The sequence below is a fragment of the Rattus rattus genome, chromosome 1 (assembly GCF_011064425.1).
Source record: "Rattus rattus isolate New Zealand chromosome 1, Rrattus_CSIRO_v1, whole genome shotgun sequence".
Taxonomy (NCBI): Eukaryota; Metazoa; Chordata; class Mammalia; order Rodentia; family Muridae; genus Rattus; species Rattus rattus.
This window is the reverse complement of record NC_046154.1, coordinates 267,514,187-267,540,537: the sequence shown is the minus strand read 5'-3', so window position 1 is coordinate 267,540,537 and position 26,351 is coordinate 267,514,187. Positions and strand designations below refer to the sequence as shown.

The 26,351-nt window shown below is 46.2% G+C and overlaps 1 protein-coding gene across 1 annotated transcript in view; it reads right to left on the bottom strand.

Moving 5' to 3' along the window:
* The window catches only part of Tmem117 (transmembrane protein 117), a 433,233-nt gene extending 407,565 nt beyond the window's left edge, over window positions 1-25,668 (bottom strand). Inside the window, exon 1 of the mRNA XM_032885476.1 lies at window positions 25,349-25,668. Coding sequence (XP_032741367.1) covers window positions 25,349-25,625 — 277 coding nt within the window. The 5' untranslated portion in view covers window positions 25,626-25,668. The remainder of the gene's footprint in view (window positions 1-25,348) is intronic.
* Window positions 25,669-26,351: the final 683 nt, after the last annotated feature.

The following is a 26,351-nucleotide window of genomic DNA, read 5'->3' as shown; positions in this document are numbered from 1 at the left end:
CCTGTTCTCAATTACCTAAGGAAACTTAACTTGTATGAATTAATAATTTTTAAACCCCTGAGTTTCTCATAGGAAAATGACAGAAATGTAGAACTCTCATTTTTATGATGTGTTTTTTTCAAAACCTTAAAGTTTAGAAACTTTTGAAAGGAAAAACAAAAATTCGAATGAAAACCTGGCATTTTTAACATCTAGCCGAAAACTGGGACGAGAAGGTTCCAAGAGACGACACGGCAGAGAGGAGACCGCCCGTGGCGTTCATCTTGGGGTTTTCTTTTTCTTTCTCCACCAGACCCCACCCCAAAGGTCGACTATGCAGTCCAAGGTCTTAACCTCAGGAAAAAACAGAATAAACTGCTGTACTTGGCACATTCCACAAGATGGCGCTCGGCCTTAGGAAGAACACCACCTTCACATACATACTGAACTTGAAACTGACTTTTTAGAAGGAAAACTCTTAGAGTAAACCTTTGAAGTAGCTCTAAAGGAAAATTTTAATGTCAGACATCAACAATTAACGTCTCCAGAAAGTGCAAGCCTCTTTAAGAAAAAAAAAATCAGGCATACAGTTAAGTAATTTGATAAGTAAAGATGAAGGGGCTAAAAACACTGTAGCACAAGGCCATGTAACCGGGACACGATGCAAACACGTAACTAAAATTTCATAATAATCATACATTAACGTTTCAACAGCAGCTGATATGGTATTTAACCCAACGAGTCCAAAATACTAACATTTCTGCATGCAAGCAATGGGACAGACAGCAAAGGTTTTTCTGGTTCCCTTGTCTGACTCTGCTGCACAGTTCACACCTGCAGCACATCCCAGCTGCTCGGCAGGTGGCATGAGTGACAGCCACTCCACCCAGCCACGCACACCTGGCGAGTCCAGCCCGAGTCGATCAACACCAAACCCAGCTCCGACTGCTACCGAGAACACTCAGCCTGCACTGTTAGATCACGTAAAACGGACCTGCAGATCTGTAAACAGACCTTCCCCGCTTGCAAAGCAGGCAAGCGGACAAAAATGCTTTCTGTACGCAGAGCGTTTGAAAATAACCTACCCTTCACCTCCCTAATCCTTTAGTTAAATAACAGCCTATACAATAAATCCGGGCCTTGTTTAATTACGGCTGTCTTACTGACACTGTCAAGCACAAAGTACATAATAGGGAAGTGTGACAGAACAACGCCTACAAGCTCTCCTGTGGAAATGGGGTAGTGTGTGTATATAATATGAAAAAGAAGTGTGTTCCCGCGCACACTGGCTTTTACACTTCTCCACTGAACCAGCTCATATATAGAGACTTTTCTGACTAACAGACACAAAAGGGGATCTCAATTCTCATTTTATAACACATTTAGCTCATACATAAAGAAATAAAAGAGGCTCTCTAGCTCATCTCTTGCTCTCTTGTTCCTCCTTTGTCCCATCTCTCCCTATTTCCTTCCCCACTTCTCTTAGAAGCTTACGGCTCATGGCCGGCCTCTACACCTCTACTCCTCTTCTCCTCCTCTCCTCCTCCTCCTCCTCTCTCCTCTCTCTGTCTCTCTCTCTCTCTGTCTCTCTCTCTCTCTGTCTCTCTCTCTCTCTCTCTCTCTCTCTCTCTCTCTCTCTCTCTCTCTCTCTGCCCCAATTACCCTCTTAACTCCCCTCCCCCAGGCCCTCAATAAACTATTCTATGCTAAAAAAGAAAAAAAGAAATAAAAGAAGTCACTTGTTGATACAAAAGAATTATTAAAACTGAAAAGGGTAACTGTCTTACTCAGATATAGGTTTTGAAAGTAGACAGGGCTTTTTGGGTTGGTTTTGCTTTGGCTTTTTTTGTGTTTGCTTATTTGTTTGTTTGTTTGTTTGTTTGTTTGTTTTGGAACAAGAGCACAGATTTAAAAGAAAGCTGTGTCTCTTTTGCAAGATGTGTTTGTGGAGATGCAAAACGCAATCAGTAAGAAAACACAGCTCCAGCACCCAGCCCTCCCTCACCCAGCCCTCCGTCTGGAAGACAGACAGCTGGGGTGGGAGGGCTGCCTCTGAGTTTATGAGCAAATCTCCAGGGACCCTGCCCCTGGACTCAGGGTACCTCACTAACTGACTCTGAGAAAAGTGTGTGTGTGTGTGTGTGTGTGTGTGTGTGTGTGTGTGTGTGTGTGTGTGTGTGTGTGTGTGTGTGTGGTGTGTGTGTGTGTGAGGTGTGAGTGTGTGTGTGTGTGTGAAAAGTGTGTGTGTGTGTGTGTGTGTGTGTGTGTGTGTGGTGATGTGTGTGTGTGTGCTGTGTGTGTGTGTGTGAGTGTGTGTGTGTGTGTGAAACAAAAAACATGTGTGTTGTGTGTGTGGTGTGTGTGTAGGATGTTAGTGTGTGTGTGAGAATGTCATTCAAGTGTGTGTGAAAATTGTTTTGTGTGTGTGTGGGACCAACAAGATGTGTGTGAGAAATGTGTGACAACACGGTTTAATGGGGGTGGATCCGGGTGCAATTCTGATCACTCACACAAAAATCTCTACAACCCCAAACATGCTGTGACAAACCCCACACCCCACCAAAATACTTTGAAATTGGATTCCTGGGCTAAGTGGCAGACTGATTCTTTTTGCACATGAAACAAAACATTCAAAAATCAAGTTAGCTATAATTGTTAATTCTAATTGTGTAATAGATCTGGTTTTTATACTTAGCATTCAAGTAAGAGAATGCCATTCAAGAAGGGATGAAAATTAATTTTGAAAAAGACATGCTGACTGGGACCAACAAGGATGGACCTAGAGAGAAATGCTCACCGCCAAACTAGACAACACGGTTTAATCCCTGGGATCCGCATGGTAGGAGAGAACTGATTCACACAAAATTCCTCAACACCTCTACATACATGCTACCACACACACATTCACACACACACACACACACACACACACACACACACACACACACACCACACACACACACACACACACCACACACACACACACACACACACACACACCACACACACACACACACATACACACACACACACACACATTCACACACACACACACACACACACACAACCACCACCACCACCACCACCACCACACCATACCACACAGACACATACTCAAATAACTTTTTAAAGGAAGATGCAGTTTGCAAATTTATAATTTAATGGCAGCCCTCAATCATGCCTAAGTCTTTGATCTTCGGACTGGAGATTTGAGAAGAGGTACTGGAACTTCACTGTATCAATGAGAGGACCGCTTTCTGGGAGAAAGGCTGCAACATACTCCAGTGATTAGAAGAAAGCTTTGGTTTCACTCTTACACAGGGCACATCTGTGTATCCTGATGCAAACAGGTTTCCTTCCTATTGCCCATGTACTAAGCTTCATGTGACACTGGGCTAGCCAGATGGGACTCTGCCATTCTGGCTGCAGTGAAGCAAGCCTCCTGGAGGTTCAGCTGTGGCGTCTGTAGTAGGGTGGCTCTATGAGCCAGCAGCTCTCAATTATTCATGATAACACTGAGAGGCTAGGGACAGGCTACTTCAAATGCAGAAAAACTAATTAGCACTTATCTGGGTTAGATTAAACTGAACCCATGTATAAATCATGCCATGACGAAATCTACAGGAAGGAGTCGAGCTCCTTAAAATGCAACACAGAATGGTCCAAGAATTTGGACTTTGTTTGCATGGCAGACAAAGTGAGTGAGGAAGAGGTCTGAGGGGCACCTCTCCCCAGTTAGGCTGCACGCACTAACTTTGTAGTTACTGTCTACTACTTTGTAGAGAGAGTAGTAACTTCTCTCACTACAGGACCCCTGTGTCTGCTACTTTAGAATGGGGCCTGCAGCCTCTGACCCTGCAAGCACAGGGCCTGATTCAGTCTGACTCTGACAGTGACAGAGGGGTTGACACCGCAGTAGGCTGTTGACCCAACATGGGTTCTAGGCCCAAGTTGGAGTCTTTGAATTTTTAGCAGGCAGATCAGGCCAACCAATGTTACAGTCCAGGCAGAAAAATAAGAAAGAGATTGAAGAACGTGTTTGGGGAAGAAATTCCACTGCAAATGCTCCTGGGTAACTGACAGAAGCCAAACAGAACCACCTGAGGTAAGCAACGGACTGACCTCCGGGATCTTAAAAGGAAGCCGACACCTGTGGGCAGGATTCTAGGCAGCTGGGGCTGGAGCAGGCAGCGTGGGGATCTCTGGAAAATCCAGCTTTCCTCTAACTCCATTTCATACACACACACACACACTCACACAAACACACACTCATACACACACACTCTCACACACACTCATACACACACACAAACACACACATACATACACTCACACTCACACACACACACACAACACACATACACTCACACACACACATACAAACACACACAAACACACACATACACACACACAAACACACACACACACACACACACACCACACACAACACACACACACACATACACACACTCACACACACACTCACACACACACACACACACACACACACACAAACACACACCTCTTGAGCACCTGTCCTAGGTTTAAGCAAATCTCAAGGCTACAAGCTATCGAGTGTTATTTCACTCCTTAAAAGCAGATTACTTATAAAAATAATTGGGACAGCTTGTGTTTATTACTTGCTGCTCAAAATGGCTGCCTTGTTCCTTTACAAAGAAGATCCCGTGTGGTTTGCTTTAACTAAGTGGCCCCCCTGGGCCTCTCCTGTTGCTTCAGCAACTGCATATCAAATACCAAAGGCTCCTTTATTACAGGTTAAGTGCACTCCCTACCTGCATCCCTTCAGGGGCTTTGGTCACCTGGCCTCACTCCTTCCCTCTGGGTCCAATTTGATAGCAGCCTTACCCTCCCAGAAATAAGAGATTTCAGTGCAGATTTGGCTGGTGAAGGAGCCAGCACGTTGGACGCTAGTCTTAGTTAACACAGCTCTTGTAAACTACTGGTCCTGCCTGAACGCACAAGGGACTTAAGCTGAAGAAAGAGTCACACAAAAAGAAAACCAAAAGCACAACGCCAATTGCACAAGGATCTGTGTACACTAAACACAGAAAGGCAGAGTAGTATAGGTGGGGACAAACAAACCATGCTGGGCTGCTCACCAGGATTTAACGTGGTTTTCTAAGACTTCCTGACATCCCACCCCTGAAAAGTAAAAAAATAAAACCTATAACCCCTCCCTATTCAACGTAACAGGAAAGCAGGATGTTCTCTTTATTTTCATCCCTCCCGCAATGTTACTAAAGTGGAGAAGTTCATTGTCATGACCACTCAGTGGGCACAGGCACTTACTGCCAAGCCACTGGGGTGCAACCCCAGAATCCTTATGTGGAGAGGCGGACTAAATCCTGCAAGTTGTCCTCTGACCTGCACAATGGAACCATGGCATGTGTATGAGGGTGCGTGCATGCACACGTGTCAATGGCATGTGTATGAGGGTGCATGCATGCACACGTGTCAATGGCATGTGTATGAGGGTGCATGCATGCACACGTGTCAATGGCATGTGTATGAGGGTGCATGCATGCACACGTGTCAATGGCATGTGTATGAGGGTGCATGCATGCACACGTGTCAATGGCATGTGTATGAGGGTGCATGCACGCACACGTGTCAATGGCATGGGTATGAGGGTGCATGCATGCACACGTGTCAATGGCATGGGTATGAGGGTGCTTGCACGTGTGCACACGCATGCGCACACACAGACACACACACACACATACACACACCCCATAAAGAAGATATATGAACAGTTCATCATTCATCATCTCTGATCCAAAGGGGGAGAAGAGGGTAAGACACCCACCATTTACCAAAGTAAAAGAAACCATGACAGGAAAGAGCAGAGAGGTGAGGGAAGCTAAGTGAGACCCACGATGGAGCCGGGCCATGACTGAGCAAGGCCAGCGAGAAGGATCTGACCTTTGAGACCACAACCGTGCAAGGCCAGCGAGAAGGGATGTGACCTCCTAGCTCAGACTAAAACTAAGACGTGCCAACAGCCATAACCCACTTGCTATTGTGACAAATGATCAAAGCGTTCTCAAAGGGTGGAGGAAAAGGCAAACACATGCTTTAGAGCTTGACTGGCTAAAGTTTAAATATTGATAGGCGATGTCTAAACTCTCCAAACGAACCGCAAAGTGAGAGCAGAAGAGAGACTCTAACTGCAGAGAAGGAGACAATAAAGCCAGTGGGAACGAACGGAGAGAAAAGGAATTCAAACAGAAGCAGATGGGCAGGGTTGCTCTGTTTTCATTCTGAGATAAGGCTGTATGTAGCCAAGCTGGCCTGCATAGACAAGGATGACCCTGAGCTTCTGATTCTCATGCCTCCTCCTCCCCAGGGCCGGATTAGACCTGTATGTGCCATTGCCTGGTGTTATGCCATGGTGGGTATCAAACCCAGGGCCTCCCACATCCTAGGCAAGCACTTTACCAACTGAGCTACACATGCTCTCTCTTTTAAGACTTAATTTTATTTATGTGTCTGTTTGTACTAATGCTACTTGTAAGCTAATGCCACCTGTGTCCAGGTATCAACGGAGGTCAGAAGGGGTCCTCAGATCCTCTGGAATTGGGGTTACAGACAACTGGGAGCCGCCTGAACCCAGGTCCTCTGCAAGAGCAGCAAGTGCCTAACCACTGAGCCATAGCCCCAGCCCTTCCAACATGTTTTTTCCTGACATGAAATTAACAAAACCAGTTCCTTGCCTCGGCGTAAGAACAGCTTTTGGCTAATACCCACGGCCGCTAAGAAGAATAGGAGAACGGCTGACTGGCTGTGAATTAATTCCAGCATCAAAATCAATTATTAAATGGGAGCTTTATTAGAGCCATGAATCTGGGTGTTAGTGTACTTGAGTCTTCAATATCACTCATTAGAGTTAACAGCATTTCAGATACATTTGCCAAAATGTAAACAAACTCATATGCTAATACATTCTGATTAAAGTAGAATCTCAAACAAATAATTAGCTTTCTAAATAGTCCTCCGCCACATAGCACTTGATAAATCCTCCAGCACACGCCGCCGTATCGAGCTTATTTAAAAGAGGGACAGTGAGATGCTCTTAATGTTGAAACCGGGATAGCGGCGCTCTGAGAACTCGGATGGCTGCGGTCCCAGGTGGGAACTGTTGCCTGTCATTATCTTTTCATCACATCCACCCACCCCATCCGCAGCCTCCTTCTGGCTCCTCCAGAGCTCCTCACTACTGAGCATCCCTCTCCAAGGTGCGGTGCCCTGGGGCGCCTCTGCTGCAGGTCTCTGCTAGTCTCCCCTTTGACCGTTTCCTACTCTAAACTCTGGCTTGTAATCTTGACTTCAGGACCCTCCCTGTTACCTTTAAGCACTCATTTCCACTCTTACCTTTCTCTTTCTTTTTCAAGAAGAAAAGATTGGACGGGGGGAGGGGGGGAGAGGAGGGGGGCTATAACCCATGGCTTTACAGAAATTTCATGTTATTAAAGGTATTGAGAATTCAAATGCTAGCTACACGTAATTGCTCTTTACCTGTCTAGAAATGGGGATACGTGCTAATTTCTTAGCGCTTCCAGCTTAAGTCTGTAATGGAACAGTGTCAACGAGCTGCTCAACTGCTGCCCACATGGGGGGATGAAACTGGATGTCTAAAAGAAAGGCACCACAGGCAGTAAACCCCCACCCCCGCATTAACACCAGCCAAGTTCCTGAGTCCACACCTGCCCAATATTTACAGAGCCTCAGTGAGAGCTTCGCACGGTTAGAAGCCGGGACACTTATTTCATTTATTTATAGAACGGTATCAGTGCTCATCATGATGGCCTGTGCCAGTTCTGTTTTCAAGCCAGCCCTCGATCACTACAGGATATGAGCCGAAAACGGAAGATGACGAGGCTGAGACGGGACACCGGGGTTCTGGAGACAGAAATGCCTTAGTCACAACTCCGGGAAAGCAGACTTCATCACCGTCAGCATTTAAGAAACCCCATTTTGAGATCCGCAATCACTCAATCTACTGACAGACCAATGAAAGAATTACGATAGGATAACCCCAATCTGTCCAAGACCTGGGGACTGCTGAAGACTCAGTAGGACCCAAGATCCACTGTGGACAAAGAAAATGAGGATGTCCCAGCAAACGCTGGGAAATTCTTCAACCAGTTCTGTGCGGAAATGGGCAGCAGAAATTATCACGTCAGATCAAGGACAGACCAACCGTCTTCTGGAATGTTGCAAGTCTACACGGTAAAGGCTTATGCCTCTGCACTAAACATCGGTTGCCTTCACACAGATGGCCGGGTAGCCAAAGATTTTGTCCCGTTGATTTCCGGTTGGAAAACTCAGATGTCCGTGGAAAGGGAGCTGTAGAGAGGTGCTCCTCTGTCACCTTCCTTGTCCTTCTAATCATGGGGTCTGTTAGGGGCAGGCAAGGGGCGAGGGTGGAATATCCTGTCCACACATGAGGTTGCCGAGGAACAAGCCTCGGAAGAATGCTTTAAAAACTGAAGACAGCAAGACCCGAAATAGTCAAGACGACAAAAAGTTTATTTCCAAAAGACAAAAACTAGACAGATCTGAGGGAAACATAAGGTTTGAAGCGTAGAGACAAAGGGAAACACACTGCACGGGTCTGAGTGGCAGAAAGACGGACCAAGGTCACAGAACAGAAACTTTTGCAGGGCCGTCTGGCACCACACCAGCACCTGCTTCCTAGTCTGCGGACGACGAGAAGAGAGCACAGGTAAGAGCCTGCGCTCAGGGTTGCGTTGCAGAGAATGATCCGACCTGCCCACAGATTTCTGTCAGCAATGGGGGAAACCGTTGTCGACGTCTGGCAATTTTATAGAACTACGCCACATTCTGGATGCTTTCCTTCATCTCGCTGTATCCTACTGGGACCGCAGGCCTTTGACAAGCATGACTCTAAAAGCACCCAGAACTGTGCCCGACAGTATTAAATAGCTCTAAAAAAATCTAAACAAAATAAATCTTGATGGTTCCTTTTGGAGGTAGGGGGAAGACAGAGCTTAGAGTCTTTAGAACCCAAAATGGGGCCAGTTATCCACAAACACTTCCTGGGGAAGTGTTGGGATCTGGAGTTTTGTTTGTTTTGCAATGACTTTAATGTGCGTGTACACTGACAGCTATGTCTTCATTTTACAGCTTTGTTAAATTACGCCTATAAGGAAATACATGGGATAGGAGAACGGCTTAGTTCATAAAGTGCCTGCATGAAAGGGCAAGTACCGGGGTTCAGATCCCCAGAACCCATGTAAAAAGACTATGGTCACTCTTAGCACTGGGGGGCAGAGGTAGGCAGAGGTGAGCGGATGCCTGAAGCCCACTGAAGCCAGGTTCAGAGACTCTGCCTCAAAATATAAAGGAGGAAAACGCTGGGGAAAAGACACCCAATGTGACCTCAAGCCTTCACGTGCATGCAATAAACAAGCATGCACGGGTGCTCACACCCACATTAGTATACACACACATACCCATACACTCAAATACACACACACACTCACACACACACTCAAACACACACTCACACACACTCAAACACACACTCAAACACACACACACACACACACACACACAAGCACACACACACTCACACACACACACAAGCACACACACTACTCACACACACTCAAATACACACACTCAAACACACACACTCACACACACACTCAAACACACAACACACCCTCATACAATCACAAACACAATCATACACACAATCACACACTTGCACACACACACACACACACACACACACAAAATGTTAATCCTCTCAGCGGCTTTCAAAAATGAAATTGATTTTTTTTTCCACACTGTTCCTCCACTGAGGCCCCATGAAAGGCTTTGTCCCACACCACTTCTGTCTCCCACTCAGACACAGAGCACAGTCTGGAATCCTGCTGGCTACGAGGAGGACGGGCAGGCTGGACTCCCAGGAAAGATGCTCTAACTTGGAAGTGCCACACGGTCGGTACCCCTGCTCCCACCTGACAAGCCAGCACACATCACAGGACCGGGAAGGACAACCCTAGCATGTATCAGAACTGGGAGACAAACGGATCTAATGAGTTGCATGAGTGAATAAATTATACCCCGACGTGAACACACGTATCCCACCTCAATATATTGTCCACGAGAGCAAGGGCCTTGGTTGTTCTACCGCTATTGCCCACTGCTGTATCCCCAGTGCCTAAAGCCGTTCATCCCCCACACACAGCCCTCTAAAAGAACTCCTTGGATAAACGCAAAACCATCTTCTATTAAGGCCTCCTGCAAATCTGAGACTAGCATATGTCTAGACCTGCTAAATTATTGAATCTAAAGATCTCCCCCCACCCACCTACTGTTGACAGTTTTCTTGGAGCAGTGTAAAAATATTCATCTTTACGTTCTGTTTGGGCTGTCAGCTAGAATTCAGACACTAAATATGTGTTCTGTCCTCTTGGGCTTGGATTGTTAAGCACTTTGTGTTTACAAAATGCAGTGTCGGGGAACAGAATTCAGTGACGTAACTGCTGTAAACAGGAGCAGGGGAACGACCTGGAAATGAAGGGATGGCATAGTCTGGGGGCTCTGGGTGACCTGGGAAAGAGCCTGGGGAAGGTTCTGGCACCGTCTACCACCTCCTCCTCGTGTGGACAGAACATCTGTTCATCCCGAGAAAGACTTTTCTTCTTCTGTGTGGGAATCTGAGAGTCTCAGCTTGAAAGGACGATTGTGACTGTCCCCATCTGCTGCCTCCAGCATGTCCTTCAGCGCCTCCCCTGCTTCCAGTGCCACCACAAAGCAGCCCTGTGTCCACCAGCCAGGCTCAAGGAAGGGGCATCTTTGAGAAGCATTTAACCCACTCAGGACCCAAGCTTTCTCCTAGACTCAGACGTGGAGATGGGAGAGAGGCAAGTTCAAGGCCAACCTGGGCTACAGGGACAGTTTGAGGCCAGCGTGGGCTTCATTACATTAATCAGGTTGAAATGTATGTATTTACAAATCCGGAAGCTTCGTTTCCCAAGCAGGGGGGCAAACATCAGCAGGGCACCACGCCGTGAAGTTTCTAAAACACCAGTTTTAAGACATGAAGTTTAAACGGGCAACTGAGAAGCCTTGGCGGGACGAGCGACTCCAGCCTTTGCTCCTCATGCTGGCTCTGCACCAGCCTGTGACTCCTGCCACTTGCCAAATGCTCAAAGCACATTCAGCCTATGGCTCCTGGGCTTGTTCCATAGATGTCATGGGGTGCATTCTCCCAGAATGATACGAAGGTGCCTGCTCCATCTCCTTCAGATCCTTATGAGAGAGAGGGAGAGGGGAGAGGGGAGAGGGAGGGGGGGGAGGGGGAGGAGAGGGGGGGGGGGGGAGGGAGAGAGGGGAAAGGGAGAGAGAGGGGAAGAGAAGGGGGGAGAGAGAGAGAGAGGGAGAGAGAGAGAGAGAGAGAGAGAGAGAGAGAGAGAGGAGGGGGGAGAGGGAGGGAGGAGGGGGGGAGAGGGAGGGGGAGGAGAGGCAGGGAGAGAGGGAGACAGGGAGGGAAGCAAAGAGAGAGATGAGGGAGAGGGAGGGGGAGGGAGGGAGGGAGAGGGAGGATCCTGGCAACTCCCTGCTCCTTAGTTGCAATAGCATTTTCTGTCAGACAGAAGTCTGGCTCACATGTTGTCTGTTGTTTTTGGTTTTTGTTTTGTTTTGTTTTGTTTTGTTTCTTACTACAGTGAAAGCTCAAAAGAAACAGAATAGAGACTTTGGTTTTTCAACACGAGAACCCGCAGCCTAGAAAACACTCAGTGTGTGTTGAATGGAAGCGACCCAGCTCATGTGTTAAAGGCTTCCGATCCCGGCCACTCAGTTGACACAAATGGCTTGGCGTGATTCAGGGCAAACAGGTTCACACCGAGCTTCAAAAAGGAACTTGGGGCGTCGACACCTCACAGCTTATCACATGTGTCTGAGACCTAAGTCTGCCTTTTTGTAGTCTCTCCTGGTACTACAATGACCCAGACTAAACACCCGTCTTTCTAAGCAAATCTGGAGACAATCGGGATGATCTAGTGAAAGGTTAAATTTCAACTTCAGAAATAGATCGTTAAGGCTGGTGTTCGATAAATGACAGGACAGGCTCCGAGAACGAGAGCCCCTAAGTGAAGTTGATACTGTTTTAAAGCAGAAAGCAGGATCATTCTATTATCTGGGTTTTCCTTGCACTCTGCCTCCCTCCTCCCTCTGTCCCCACTGGCATTGTTTCTAAAATGAGCCCGAGTGCCCCCCACCTGTGGCACCTTGCTGCCTCCGGGCCAAGTAGCTAACCTTGCACTCACCTCCCCTCCAAACGTGATTTTTGTCTTCCTTGTGATCGAAGACTTTTAATTTCTTTCTTGGTTCCATGTTTTGGTTTTCCCCCAAATAAGCATGTAGCATTTCAACTTAAATTTTAATAAAGGAATAATGTGTTTTGTGGCTTCTGCTATTTCAAGATACCTTCAGATCTTGAACCTGGTGTTCAAGAGCCTCCAGAATTGATTTTTTAAATTTTTTATATTGTACGCATTTATTATTTTATAGCACCTGTTTGGTTTCTATTAAGAGAGGGAAGTGGGGAAGATCTGGGAGAACTTGGGAGAGGGGAACCCTAATCAGAATACATTGCATGAAAAATACCTATTTTCGACTTAAAAATGCGAAGAGGTTCCATAATTCCCTTGAAGTTTCCATTAGCTGCCCCTCCCCCTACCTAAATCTGCTGACTCAGGAACCCTCCTTCACACACTACCCAGGACCAAGTTGCCCCTTCCTTCTCCTTAGCATATGGTCACCAGCGCACCTCACCCCTTTTCGTGCTAACAACAGATTTTCTGCTGCTACTGCTGTTCACATCCAAAGACTTTACATATCCTCTGTCAATGAGACAAGGGCTCGGTGGAGAAAGCTTGCAACAAGGATGCTCTGGCCCCACTCACTCATCCTGAGAGCCCGTAGCTCATACTGAGGGATAGAGTTTTAAACTAGCTCAAAACTCAGCAACAGGATCTGACTCACGAAGGCAGATGGTTAAAAATGCAGGAGGACTGGTGCAGACTCACTGACCCTCCGGATGTCACCGGATGTGAGTAAATGAGTAACGGGTTCTGTTCTGCCCCTGTGATGTTTGTTCAAGCCCCCATTGTGCCCTACAAATAATGTTCCAGCCGTTGTGCCCTGCAGATAGTATTCCAGGAAACCAGGGCCAAAGCCTAACCAGATGTGTATCAGATGCAGATGCTTCGTCAACTCTGACAAACATTTACCCTAAAGGACAGGAATCAAGATCTGTTCTCAGGAGAACGAGGGCTTGACCTTTGCCCTGATTTAAACCCTAGAGTCTTAAGAACAATCCTGTGACTTTGAGAGTTTCCCCTTGTGACATTTTTGGTATTTCCTTTTGACATCCCCTCATCTCCTGAGGCTTGCGACTTCTTCCTTTAAATAGCCCTTCTCCCAGCCACTCAAGGTCAACCCCTCTGTCTCCTGCGTGGGGTACATGTCGACCCGGAGCTCTCCATAATAAACCTTGCCTCTGCTTATTGCATCAAGATTGGTCTCTCGTGTGTCTGGGGTCCGTGACTTCCCGAGACTTGAGTGAGGGTCTCCCTTTGGGGATCTTTCAATACCAAGCTCCCCTGACCATTCCTGTCAGAACGACTTCTTGCACTTTCAGACTAGATGGCCTGCTCCTCCTTGGTGGTTATCCCTGCTGGCCCTGCAGTCACAGTGCAGCCCTGTGGTCTAGCATCTGGGTCTAATCAGCATGCTGTACACTGCTCTACTGAAAAATGCCTGTGCTGTGGATTCACGCACTGAAAATGTCTTGGGCAAACAAATCCTGAAACATTTGTCAGGGGCAATAGTGACAGACTGCTGCTATTAAATAGGAGCACACCGGGCTGGGCATAAGGTGAAGGGGGTTAAATTAGGACATAACCTTCCTCGGGCGGCTGAAACAGGTTCAAACCTGTACTCTCAGGTCCGTGTGTCCACTCTTAGCTGGCTCATCCCGGCCATGCCCTCAAGGACACACCAAGTACAAGATGTGTGAGCTGGGCAAGGGAAAAATCTGGGCCTGTCATCATGTTCCCCCTAAGCTAAAGGAGTGTCTGCTGGGAATGACCCTCTCTGCAGGAAGCACCTTGGGCTTTTCTCTGGACTCCACAGCAAGGGTACTGTGTGCTCTGAAACTGAGAGACTCCAGTGAGGTCAGTGAAATGACTTCCTTTAACCCAGAGGAAGGACTGTCAGGCGGAGACGGTGCTAAAAAGCTCTGGACACTGACAATGTGGAGCAGAGCGGTAAGGAGTGGCCTGGCGCGACTCACTCCCAAGTCAGACAAGGCTGGCCTCTGCCAGTTCGCCATCTGGAGTGCCTGGAAGGCGCCCGTCTGGAAATGAGGTTTCAGCTTAGGGACTAACTTTGCTGCTGGCTCATGTGATGACCTTGGAGCCAGGCAAATGAACCTTGTGTATCTCTGTGTATCCATCAACAAGAATGCCCCATCAGAGCCCAAATCAAAAACAACGGAACCGCCCCTCCCACCACCCGCACTCAGGACCCAAAATATTCACAGTGATGAGCAGTCAAGCCTGCCGCTGAGGACCTCTGCTCTGATCATGTGTGGCCCCTACGTCTTGTAATGGCTTCTCTTTCCCCCTTCTATCCAGAAGCCCTCAGATCAACACAGCCCCCATGAGAGCTTCATCCCACATCCTCCCCCACATCCACCCACCCAGCCAATTTCCCTATGAGGGGAATATGATGTCCATTGATGTCACTGCTGGTATCCTCGTTTGCCTAGTGCACCCCCCTGAGTAGCGGACTATTTTAACTCCATGAAAATATCCTTTAAATGATCCAATTACAGCACTGAGAGGGTGGACGGGGAAGAAAAGGGAAGCAAGCCAGAAAAATAAAAATCTCAGATCACACCCGTGCTTCAGTCAGGACTAATTACCCGATGTCGCACAAACAAACAATGCCTTAATTGTAAACAATCCAACAAGCCAGGTCCTTTCACTGCCAGCTTTGCCACTTGCTGCCACATCAGCTGCCAAGTTCTACCCTGGCCAGGTCCGCCTCACCAACAGTGAGCTGGCTTTCCTCTCTCTGGTGAGCTGCAAGGCCGTAAGGATCTCATAGCTTTGCCTCCTACCTAGAGGAGATGGACGCACTGCTCAACTTGGAGAGGACAGGACAGTCCCTAGACCGTAAATGGCTCATCTGTTCCAAGAACAGGGAGAAAAGTACCTAGAAAGCTTGCCTGGTTAAGGGTTGCTGAATCACAGCGCTCTACCTGACACAATGTATTAAGTCCTTGAGATACCTTTCTTCAGAGTTTGTAATCTCTGTCCTGCGGGAACTAGATAGCAGCAGATTCTGCCCCAAGGCTGCAGCCGACTGCCTTTTAGTGCTAATGATACAAGCTAACAAAGGCACCTCACAGGCAGGCAGGCACAGCTAGGGGGATTTCCAGCCTCACTGTCTCTTCCTGCTCTACTGAGAGAGGGCACTACAGTCAGGAGGCAGCTCTGCTGGAAAGGACTCCAAAAGTCACTGAACCTTTCTGTGGCCCTTAACCTCAAACCCGAGGCCACACATGTGCTGGCACAGAGCTCTACCACAGGGGTCTGCACCCACCCTGAACAGCTCGAACACATCAAATTTCCCTAGGAGAAACAATAATCTGTTGACTTTTTTAAAATATCAATTATTAACTTTTTTTTCAGTTTGCTTCCCCTAGAATGTCAACTACCAATGCTTTTTCAGTTCGCTGCCCCTAGCCTGTTTCATACGCCCACAGATCTGTACATGCGAGCTTTCAGAAGGACAGGACACACTTTTCAGAGAAGTCTTCAGCCGTCCCTGGCTCTGAAAGAATTTCACTCTGCAGACTGTAACTGACTACTGACAACTCAAGCCCTCTCGAAAATGAAGACATGAACACTTGGGAAAGGTTTGGTGAGACGATGGTGAGACATTTACAGAGACGTGAGTGTAAAACACTCGGTGATAGTTTGAGAGGACAGAGGTTAAAGCCAGGGGTTGGATCTCACTTGCAGACATGTAGATGTTACAGGTAATATGGATACAGACGTCTGACTCCCACAGATGGAAATTCTCATCCTCTTGGTCATACGACACTGAAAGCCGCCAATCGTTGATATTTCTGCTGAGCAGTCTAGGATTATATTTTCCTCCATGTACCGCCGAGTACCCCCATACACTGAGTACTATTCATTTGTTACCAGTGAACTGCTCAGATCTCAAATTAGCACACAGCGGCTCAACCTGCACCATTTTATTGACATAATGTGTTGTTTTCCAAAGTACTTGTTTTGGTTTGTTTTAATGACTTAGTAGTTAGTCCTGTATCACCAAAACTATGTTGCCCACATTCTCTAGAATATCCATGTTAGTATTCTATCTAAGCCCCACCCCACAGTTACCTGGCAACAGCCAGGTATGCCTGACTCACTATAAAAGGGGCTGCTTGCCCCCTCCTCTCTCTCTCTCTCTCTCTCTCTCTCTTGTTCTCCCCTTCCCCTCCTTGCTCCTGCTCTGTCCCCTTGCCCATCCCCCCTCTCTCCCCATTCCTTTATCCCTCTCTATATGCTCATGACTGGCCTCTACTTCTCTACTCTCTCTGTGTCTCTGTGTCTCTCTCTCTCTCTCTCTCTCTCTCTCTCTCTCTCTCTCTCTCTCTTTCTGCCTTTCTCTGCCTCTACTACTCCCTCAACTCCCCTCCCCATGCCCTAAATAAACTCTATTCTATACTATACTGTCTGCATGGCTGGTCCCTCAGGGGGAAGGGATGCTTCAGCATGTGGCCGTGGAAGCACCCCCTTCGCCTACACCTGACTACACATCCACCAAACATATTCCTTCTCTCCTTTATCTTTTTATAAACCCAGCAGTCTGCCTCTTTCCTATCAAAATAAAATCAAACGTCTAGTTCAAAATATAAAGAAAATTCCCAAAGTAGACTCAAAACCATGCAGTAAAAACAAGCAGGGAACTGGCACTATTAAAGTCATTAATGACACCATATTGTTGACACGCTCATTGTCTTTTATTATAACAATGTAAGAAAATATTGGAATTTTACTACAATAGTATAAGAAAAAGTCTAGACTTGTTCTTCTAAAAATCTCATGGTAGATTGAAATTACTTCCGTCAAAAAGGAATAAAATAAAATAGAGCAAAAGAATCAAAAACAAAAACAAAAAAAATAAAATAAAACACTCAAAAGCAAACACACACATAAACCCAGAAGGCCACTGATGTTTACATAACAGTCACACCAAGTGGTTCCCTCTGTTACAGCCATCTCCTTCCAGCCCTCATAAGCAGTCCAGAAACTAGCCTTTTGTTAGCACAACCACGGATGCTTTTTAAAAAGCTTAGCCCTCTTGGGGGAAACAGGATAAGAATGAGGTTCTTAACTGTAGGGAAACAGAGAGACCCACATCCAGTGTCTGTAACTCTGACACTCGCGTCTCCTGTTTGTCCAAATGTGTCAGCAAGAATTGTTACCAGCAAAACCTAGCCCCGACTCACGAGGGCTGTTTTCAGTCCTTCTTTCTCCTGCCCAAGTGACAGCCACAGAAGCAGCCGTCCAGCTACTGTTCATACTGATGTGTTTGACGGTGAGGCCTCAGTTCAGCAGGGTGGCGGACAGACCGCAGAGACATACACTAACTTAAGAAGACTCTTCCCTCAGACGCAGAGGAAGAGCAACGGCCCAGGCTAAACTTGCTAAGACACACTCTGCAGTCTTCCCGACGAATGTCCATTGCCCGTGTGCTCACCACGCAGCAGGGCCTTCTGTTTCTCCTCCTCCTTCAGCCCCAAGATGAACAGAGGGCCAGGCATCCCACCCAGTCTGCTCAGCCCCCCTCAGTCCTGCCCTGACTCTCACAACTCAGGTCCCATCAGCTTGGGAGGTTGATATTCTCATCCCTCCCTCCATCCCTGGTGCCTTCACGAATGAAGGTGGCTGCTGAAGGACCCTCCTGTCTCCTCCATTCCTGTCTCTCCCTCTCTCCCTTCACAACACCCCTCTGATTCTTTCTTAAGGCCATGACATCATTTCATAGTTTCTTCGGATTTTCCCCAAACTCCAAGACCATAAAAATCTGAAGTTACCACTTTACTGACTTGGACCCAACCAACTAACTCTCTCTCTCTCTCTCTCTCTCTCTCTCTCTCTCTCTCTCTCTCTCTCTCTCTCTCTCTCTCTCTCTCTCCCTCTCCCTCTCCTTCTCCTGCTCATTCTCAGTACAGATCTCTCAAGACCTCATTCCAGACGAGCCCTGTTTCTCCCTTTACCACCACACACCCATGCTTTAAAACCCGAATTATCCTTTTCTCCTTTGTTCCCACCGTTTACCCCATGCCCTGACCTCTGTAAGCAAATCTATGCAGCATTGGCTGCCTAATCCCACTCTTGCTGTAGCCTCATTTGAGGTCCCACCTGGTCAAGAACGCTTCCTTTCACCTTCCTAGCCACTGTGACCCCCGCCCCCTTGAGTTCCCACAGCACTCCGTGTAGACTAGTCATTTGATACTTCAGATGCATTCCCTTCTATTACCAGAGTCTTTAATTTTTCATGCCTATGTATCTTGTCTCTTTAACCAGATTTTAAATTCCCCACCTCATATTTTATGAATAAAGAAGTGAACTCCACTCTCTGGTTTCCAAGGAGAAGACAACATCAGCAGATTCAATATAGGAAAGGTGAAGTTTTTTTTTTTTATCCAGTCCTTTAAATTTATTGAATACTATGGGTCAAGCACAGTTCAGATGCTGAGGGTTACATGAAAAATAGCGGCATAAGGCCTGCTCTCGTAGGGCTCATGTTATAGCTTGGAGACCAGACATTAATGAGACGAGCGGGTCAATAATGGCATATGTGAATTCTGCTGCACGACGGGCAATAGAAACAGGCTGCGCTGGCTTGTTTTCTGTCAGCACGACCCAAGCTAGAGTTATCTGAATGGAGGGGACGTCAGTTGAGAAAATGCCTCCATAAGATCCACCGTGAGGTGTTTCTTAATCAGTGATTGATGGCAGGGGGCCTCGCCCATTGTGGGTGGTACCATCCCTAGACTGGCGGTCCTGGGTTCTATTAAGAAATGGGGCTGAGCAAGCCATGATGAACAAGCCAGTAAGTGGCACCCCCACCCTCACCCCATGTCCTCTGCATCAGCTCCTGCCTCCAGGTTCCTGCCCTATTTGAGTTCCTGTCCTGACTTCTACTGTCCTATCTTGATGAACAGTGATGTTGACATATAAACTGAGTAAACCCCTTTCTCCCCAAGTCTCTTTGCTCATAATGTTTCATCACAGCAACAGTGACCCTGACTAAGGCACAAGCTTAGAGTCGTTTTCAGGTGCTACTCATGGCAACCCATTCTGAATCTGCCTGCCTTCCACCTCTTCCAACTTGAGCTGGGCCCTGCCTTCAGTAGATGCACAGACCGTTCTTGTTGAAGGAGATGGACAGTTCCTTCAGACAGGTCACGTGACGATCTCTTAAGGGAGCAGTGCTAGAAAGGAGAGTTGAAATGGGCAGGGGCTCTGTGAACATGTCAGGAAACAAAAGTACAAGATAGAAGACACAGTAGGGAAAGAAGTGCTCTCTTGTGAATCAGACTTCGCAAGTTCTTTAAAAAACAAAAGAAAATGAAAGAGGAAGGGGTTGGGAGGTGGGCGTGAGTCTTGAAGGCGGTAAGCGCAGTGATGGGCAAGTATAATCAAATCGCCTTGTATGAAAATATCAAAGAATTGATAGAGATATTATATTTTAAAAAGGAAAGGGGAGGAAAATTGAAGGAAAAAAAAGGACAGTCAGCGAATATCGTATTATAAACTTGCTTTTGTGCTTAAATATTACATTCTGTCCTTTTATGAAATTAAGACTAAAATAGGTAGATAGATAAATAAATAAACAAATAAAATCCATTTGTCCTCTCCCTATCCAGCCTGCACAAAGCAGGAGAAAGAATAAGCCACTAAGCAAAATTTATGGCAACAAAACCCTAACATTTTGCAGGGAAATCTCCCACATGGCCCTCAAAATCTTTGTTACTGCAGACAACCAAAGAAGGTGATGATTGCTATTGCCCCTTCTGCCTGCGCTCCAAGGATTTTCAGGACTCACTGGGGGTGACCCAGCTCACAGAATCAGCACGTGAGAGTCTCCCTCCTTTCCTGGACTTCGGGACTTCATGACCCTTGTCCTAGTGCACATGTGGTCAGGAATAACTTCCAGTTGTTTTTAGAATACAAATTAATTATTTAATAAACTTAAGAGAGAAATTAAATTCCCTTCTTATTTAACATTATACACACAATTTCTCTCTCCACAGGTAGAATATCATGACAAAGCATACTATACTATTTGAATTCATAAAAAAATAACTAAGATTCATCCATGCAAACAAGGAAAGGAGATACCACAGAGGGCAAACTGGTGATTCAGTAGAGCTCTCTTCTGATAAATCTTTGTGCAATGTTCAAGAAGAGTTATTCCTGAACTAAGAAATCCTTTTGAATGTGGTCCTCAATCACATGCCCCTGTTAGTACGGGAAGCCTGAAATCCCAGATCTTGGGAAGCTGGGGTAGGAATATCGAGAGATAAATGACACCTTGGGTCACAAAATAAGGGTTCAACAGGAAAATCATGCTGCTTCCTACCAAGCTGTAAAACTGCAACATTGTATCTCACACATAAATAAATCCATGAGCACTAAACCCCTTCAGTAGATGCTCCCAGGATCACTCCCGCCTCACACTGTGAATGGGAATTGATAGTATCCTGTTGTTCTGTTGAAGTTTACTGAGAGGAGATAGCAAAACCTGAGAAACTGAGGACATTTTATCTGATATCTAAACCTGGCATTTTATTAGAGATTTACAAAAGGTAAAACTACTTGGCACAAAATTATTCCGATCACTCCCCATAAACCATCCTGGTATTTCTGCAGCACAAGGTTCTGTGTCATTTACATTTAGTTGCCTCAGCACACACACACCACCACCAACATCAACTGCCATAGACTTGTATCCTCACATCATTGAAGGCTTAAATATAACTTTTAAAAAATGAATTATGTATAAGGGCTAGTTATCTGGGAGCCAAGACAGAAACATTTATCATGTATCAAGCCAACAAGAACATTTGTGCTTTCATTAAAGTTTGGATTCTTTCCCACAATGCCACAGGCTACCAGCTGAGGGCATCCAACTGCACTGCTTTGCAACAAGAAGACAACTTTGCAACAAGAAGACAACTTTGCAACAAGAAGACAACTTTGCAACAAGAAGTGAACTGGAATAATGCAAGAGGGCTTGAGAGAGCAACTCAAAACAGGTGAACAGGGATTCAAAGAGGAAAGGAGTTGGCTGAAGTGTTAGAAGGGGCCCCTGGTCTCACAGCAGGGCTCTGTAAGAAGCATATTGAGGGGCACAGGTTCAAGGGCAACACACTGCAGTGTGGAAGCCCAAGAGTCAGATGGGAGTCGTCATCGGGAGCCTTGGCCATCAATCTAAAGAATTTGGAGTCCATCTTGTGGGTGATAGGAGTCACTTAGGTGTCTAGTAAAAACCACTCTACAATTTACAGTGAATCATGGGAGGAGAGAGGAGCTAGGCAGAGTGATTTAGAGTCCATGAACCAAGGAAGGAAAGAGACAGAACAGGGATTTGGAGTTCATGAGGAAGCTGGATCAGGAGTCCTCTTATCTTACTGACCGAACTTGCAAAGTAGCTTTTCCTCCTTTTTAAGATGCATCATTTCAAAGATTTTGAATAAGGAGGAAAGAAGAAATTCTCAAACTGAAGTAATAAAACGGACATTAAAATCTTTGCTATTGTAGGCAAAGAAGTTAAAATGCACTTGATACCCAGTAAACCACTTGAAATCTAGAAAGCTTTCTTTCAGTGCTAAGCTACCATACTAACAGGGGAACCAACGTGAAAGCCACGACTGAGATCTGGTTTTAGCACAAGAGATAAAACTTATAAGAGAATAAGTAGACAAAACTTGGCAGTTGCCAAGTCAAACCACCCACCCGTATTATTGAGCCATTACTTTGAGCTAGATGGTTCTCAATTGTCCTTTCATAAACTTGGGAGCTTTTCTCCAGCCTTAATATTCTGACTGGCTTGCCACAACTACTGCATTTTTTAAAAAGTTCCTCAAATGGCTTACAGATACCTCTAGCCACTGACTACCCTCTCCAGCACTCCCTACCCATTTTGGAAACTGAGTCTCACATTCACCCCACCACCACCCTTGACTACTATACAAATTACTGCATACGGCACCGAGTGTGTTCCAGATTTGATTGGCTAGCCAACACCATGTTCCTGTGTCAATGACCTTCGGTGTCAACGACCTTCGGTGTCAACGACCTGTCCTCCCAGACCACAGGAGCGGGTCACCTAGAGACCACACCCTAGAAAAGGATGACTGCCATTCAGCCACACCCACAAATGCTCTCTTTTTATTGCTTCCATTTCACTTGAACTCTGGAATGCTTGGCTCTCACCTAAACCTCCAAGCTCTTGCAGGCTCCTACCAGACTGTTAGCTCCCTCCCTGTCCAGCCACATTCCGCCTTACCAGCTTGTGTTCGCATGTCTGAGCAACCCCCCACGATTTCAAATCATTGTTCCCAGTGGCTGAGCTCTGAGAAGAAAAAAAGCTGGGCAATTCAGACCAGTACCATTCACACTTGTAAGTGGCTATCCCCGGTGGCTCTCTCTGATGATCAACAACCTGTCCACCTATCCCTGGCCAACAGACGTCCCTCCCACAAGTCGTCCAAACCTTGACCACATGCCTTAAAGTCCCTCATTCTACTTCCTTTATTTTTCTTCTTTACACGAAAGTGAGGTGCATCAGATGAGGGGATGCTCTCCTCCCTGCTCCTCCACCCCACATACACCCACTTCAGCACCATCTTCCCTCGGGGCTGCATCTAAGGAACGGGGGTCTCTGCTCTTGTCCCCTATAAGGCTGTGGTTTCTTCCCATATCCAAAGGCCAAGACCAAAGAGACCTTGAGACATGCAGTCATATCCATTTGTTCTGTAGATACATTTGTTCTTTCTAAATCATGCCCAAGGTCCCCTACCTTAACTGTTATCATTTCTGGATATACTATAATTTTATTACCCGTCCAGTTATCATGCTGGTACAATACGTTTTTATTAAAGTCTCTTAGTGACTGGCCAGCTGCAGCACTCATATCTGATTTTATCCTCCCAACGGATAACTTATCAAATATCGTACATTTACCTGCTTAGCCCCATCTTCCTGAAGATAAATGTTTATGAGGGTAGAGGTCGTACACGCTCTACCCTAGTGTCTGGTGTGTAATAAATAAATGTCTATCAGGGAACTATCCCTACTTCTTGACCACAATTACCTCAATTGATCCCTACCTCAATTAGGCAAGCAATGGGAACCACACCTCACTGGATCAAAATCAGCCTCTTCCCTGGAAGTTTGAACTTGGGTAAAGCTAGTCTTACTGAGTGACTGTACGCTGTATCTCAACCTTGACAGAGCTCTAACCCGATCCATTTCACCCTAGAGTCCAAAGTGAATTTCCTGCTTGGTGTCTGTGAAATGGTCCAGTACTCTTATAACTGGTTATATCTTTTTAAAGATTTTGTTTGTTTGTATTTTATGCTTATGAGAGTTTTGTCTGCATGTATAGCTGAATGCCAGAAGAGGGCATTGGCTCCATGGGACTGCAGTTACAAAGGGTCATGAGTCTCCATGTGGGTGCCGGAATGCTCCTTTTCTTGTTTTTTTTTTTTTTTTTTTTTTTTTAAGATTTATTTACTTATTATATATAAGTATAGTGTAGCTGTCTTCAGACACACCACAAGAGGGCATCAGATCTCATTACAGATGGTTGTGAGCCACTATGTGGTTGCTGGGATTTGAACTCAGGCCGTCTGGAAGAGCAGTCAGTTCTCTTGACTACTGAGCCATCTCTCCAGCCAGGGAACACTCTTAACTGCAGAATCAGTTAGCACAGCAGTTCTCAACCTGTGGGTCATAGTCCCTTTGGGCTTGCACATCAGATATTTTGCACATTAGATACTTACAATTCACAGTGATGTACAGCGGCAAAATTACAGTTATGAAGTAGCAACAAGAACAATCTCGTGGTTGGGGGACACCACAGCAGGAGGGATTGATTCAAAGGGTCCCAGCCTCAGGCTGCAGCATGAGAACCACTGTGCTAACACGTAACTAGTGACTTGTTAACTTAACCTAATGTGTCCAATATTTATTACCAAGAGATCCCTTAATACTCTCCTGTTCTTTCGTATGCTATACTATAAAGGTTTCTAAATGAACATCGCAATGCCAAAGTTTTGGGTTTGGTTCTGGGTTTTTATCCAGGGGACGGAGCTAAGAAATAGAGGCAAAGAAATAACTCAGAAAGAAAGGTTTATTGCCACAAAGCCTGGTGACTTGCATTTAACTCTTGGAACCCACACAGTGCAAGTAGAGAACCAACTCTCTGTTCGCTGTACTCTGAACACGCACACACACACACACACACTCACACACACACGCACACACGCATACACACACACACACTATATGCAATTGGAGTTTCCCCTACAAGCATAGATACAGCACATCTTCACACTGATGCACACATGCACACACACACACATACACATGCACACACACACACATGCACACACACACTCACACGCACACACAGTCACATGCACACACACACACACATGCACACATGCACATGCACACACACACATGTACACACTGCACACACATGCACACACATGCACACACATGCACACACACATGCACACATACACACACATACACACACAGAATACACACACACGTGCATACTACTAAATAAATAAATGGAAAAAAATATTCTTACTATGTAGAAAAAAATGTGCTCTGTTTATAGTTTCAAGTGCCTACGCGTGGGTCTGTGTGTGTATAGGGCCAGTAGTCAACTTACTTTAATGAAATGCGTGTTGTCAGAAGGCACTGCTTTTACAATTGGCACTCTTAAATAGACCACACTTTTTCGGTTGAAGGCAGTTTTCCATGAAATCTGACACCAATTTCATTTCCTGACCATTTTTCTAACCATCGAGCACAGGACAGTTAAAGACTCTGCCTCGTTACAACAGCCCAGAACCCACTGAGCACGGAGGACCAGCTTCAATCATCTGGCACTGGATCTTGGAAATGGACAGCTCTGGCTCAGAGAACAGGAAGTCGAGAGCCAGCAGCAGGGCCGCACATGGTACAGTACTTACCAAATAAACGCTGATGGAACAGAAACTTGCCAGCAATCAGTCCTATGAGAATGGCCAGTAGCCATAGAAGCACCTTCAAAATCCTCCAGCCAACTCCTCTAGGGTATTTATTTGTTACGAACGAAAAGCAGTTTCCAACAACAATAACATTGGCTTCTGTTTGGCTGTGAGAGACTGGGTCCTCCGCGAATATCAAGAAGTTAAAGAAGATGACCAGGTAAGCCACAATCATGCGGGACCAAGGATGCTGGAAATAGTAGCGGAAGTCTTTACCCATCCTTCAAGCCTTCGGTGCTGCTTGACCTGTGTAGGGAAAGACACCAAGTTAGAGCTGAAGAGAAGCCGCGCCTCTCCTTTGTTCACAGCTACTCAGGCCTGCTACACAAGAAGATGGGTGCGAAATACCACACCTGTTCCTGCCTCCAGTACCCAAACCAGTGCCAAGCTGAAGAGAGTTAACTCTGTCCTCCATCCTAATACACATACAGGTTTTTCCAGACATTGTTTCTCTGTGTAGCTCTGGCCATCCTGGAACTTGTTCTGTAGACTGGGCTAGCCTCAAACTCAGAGATCTGTCTGCCTCTGCCTCCCAAGACCTGTGCCACCACCGCCTTGCTTGTTTTTAACCTCCTATTTTTTGAGGACTCATGAGCAAATAAAAGAGAAGAGAGGAAGGAACAAGAGAGGGAAGGAAGAACAATGCCCAAAGCTAAGGGGATAGCCAGGCTTTGACGGCCACACTCCTGTAATTCCAACACTTGGGAAGTAACAGGTGGAGTTTTACAAGTTCAAGGCCAGCTTGAACTATGGAGCAAGTTTGATGCCAGGCTAGGCTACATGAGACTGTTTTGTTTTGTTTTGCTTTGCTTTGCTTTGCTTTTTTTTTTTTTTAATGAGATCATGACTATGGCAACATGGGGGGGGGGTGGAGAGCACATCTTCATTAGGCTCTCAGACATTTTACCTTATGATACTACTGCGAAGCCACTCGAAAGACCAGGTG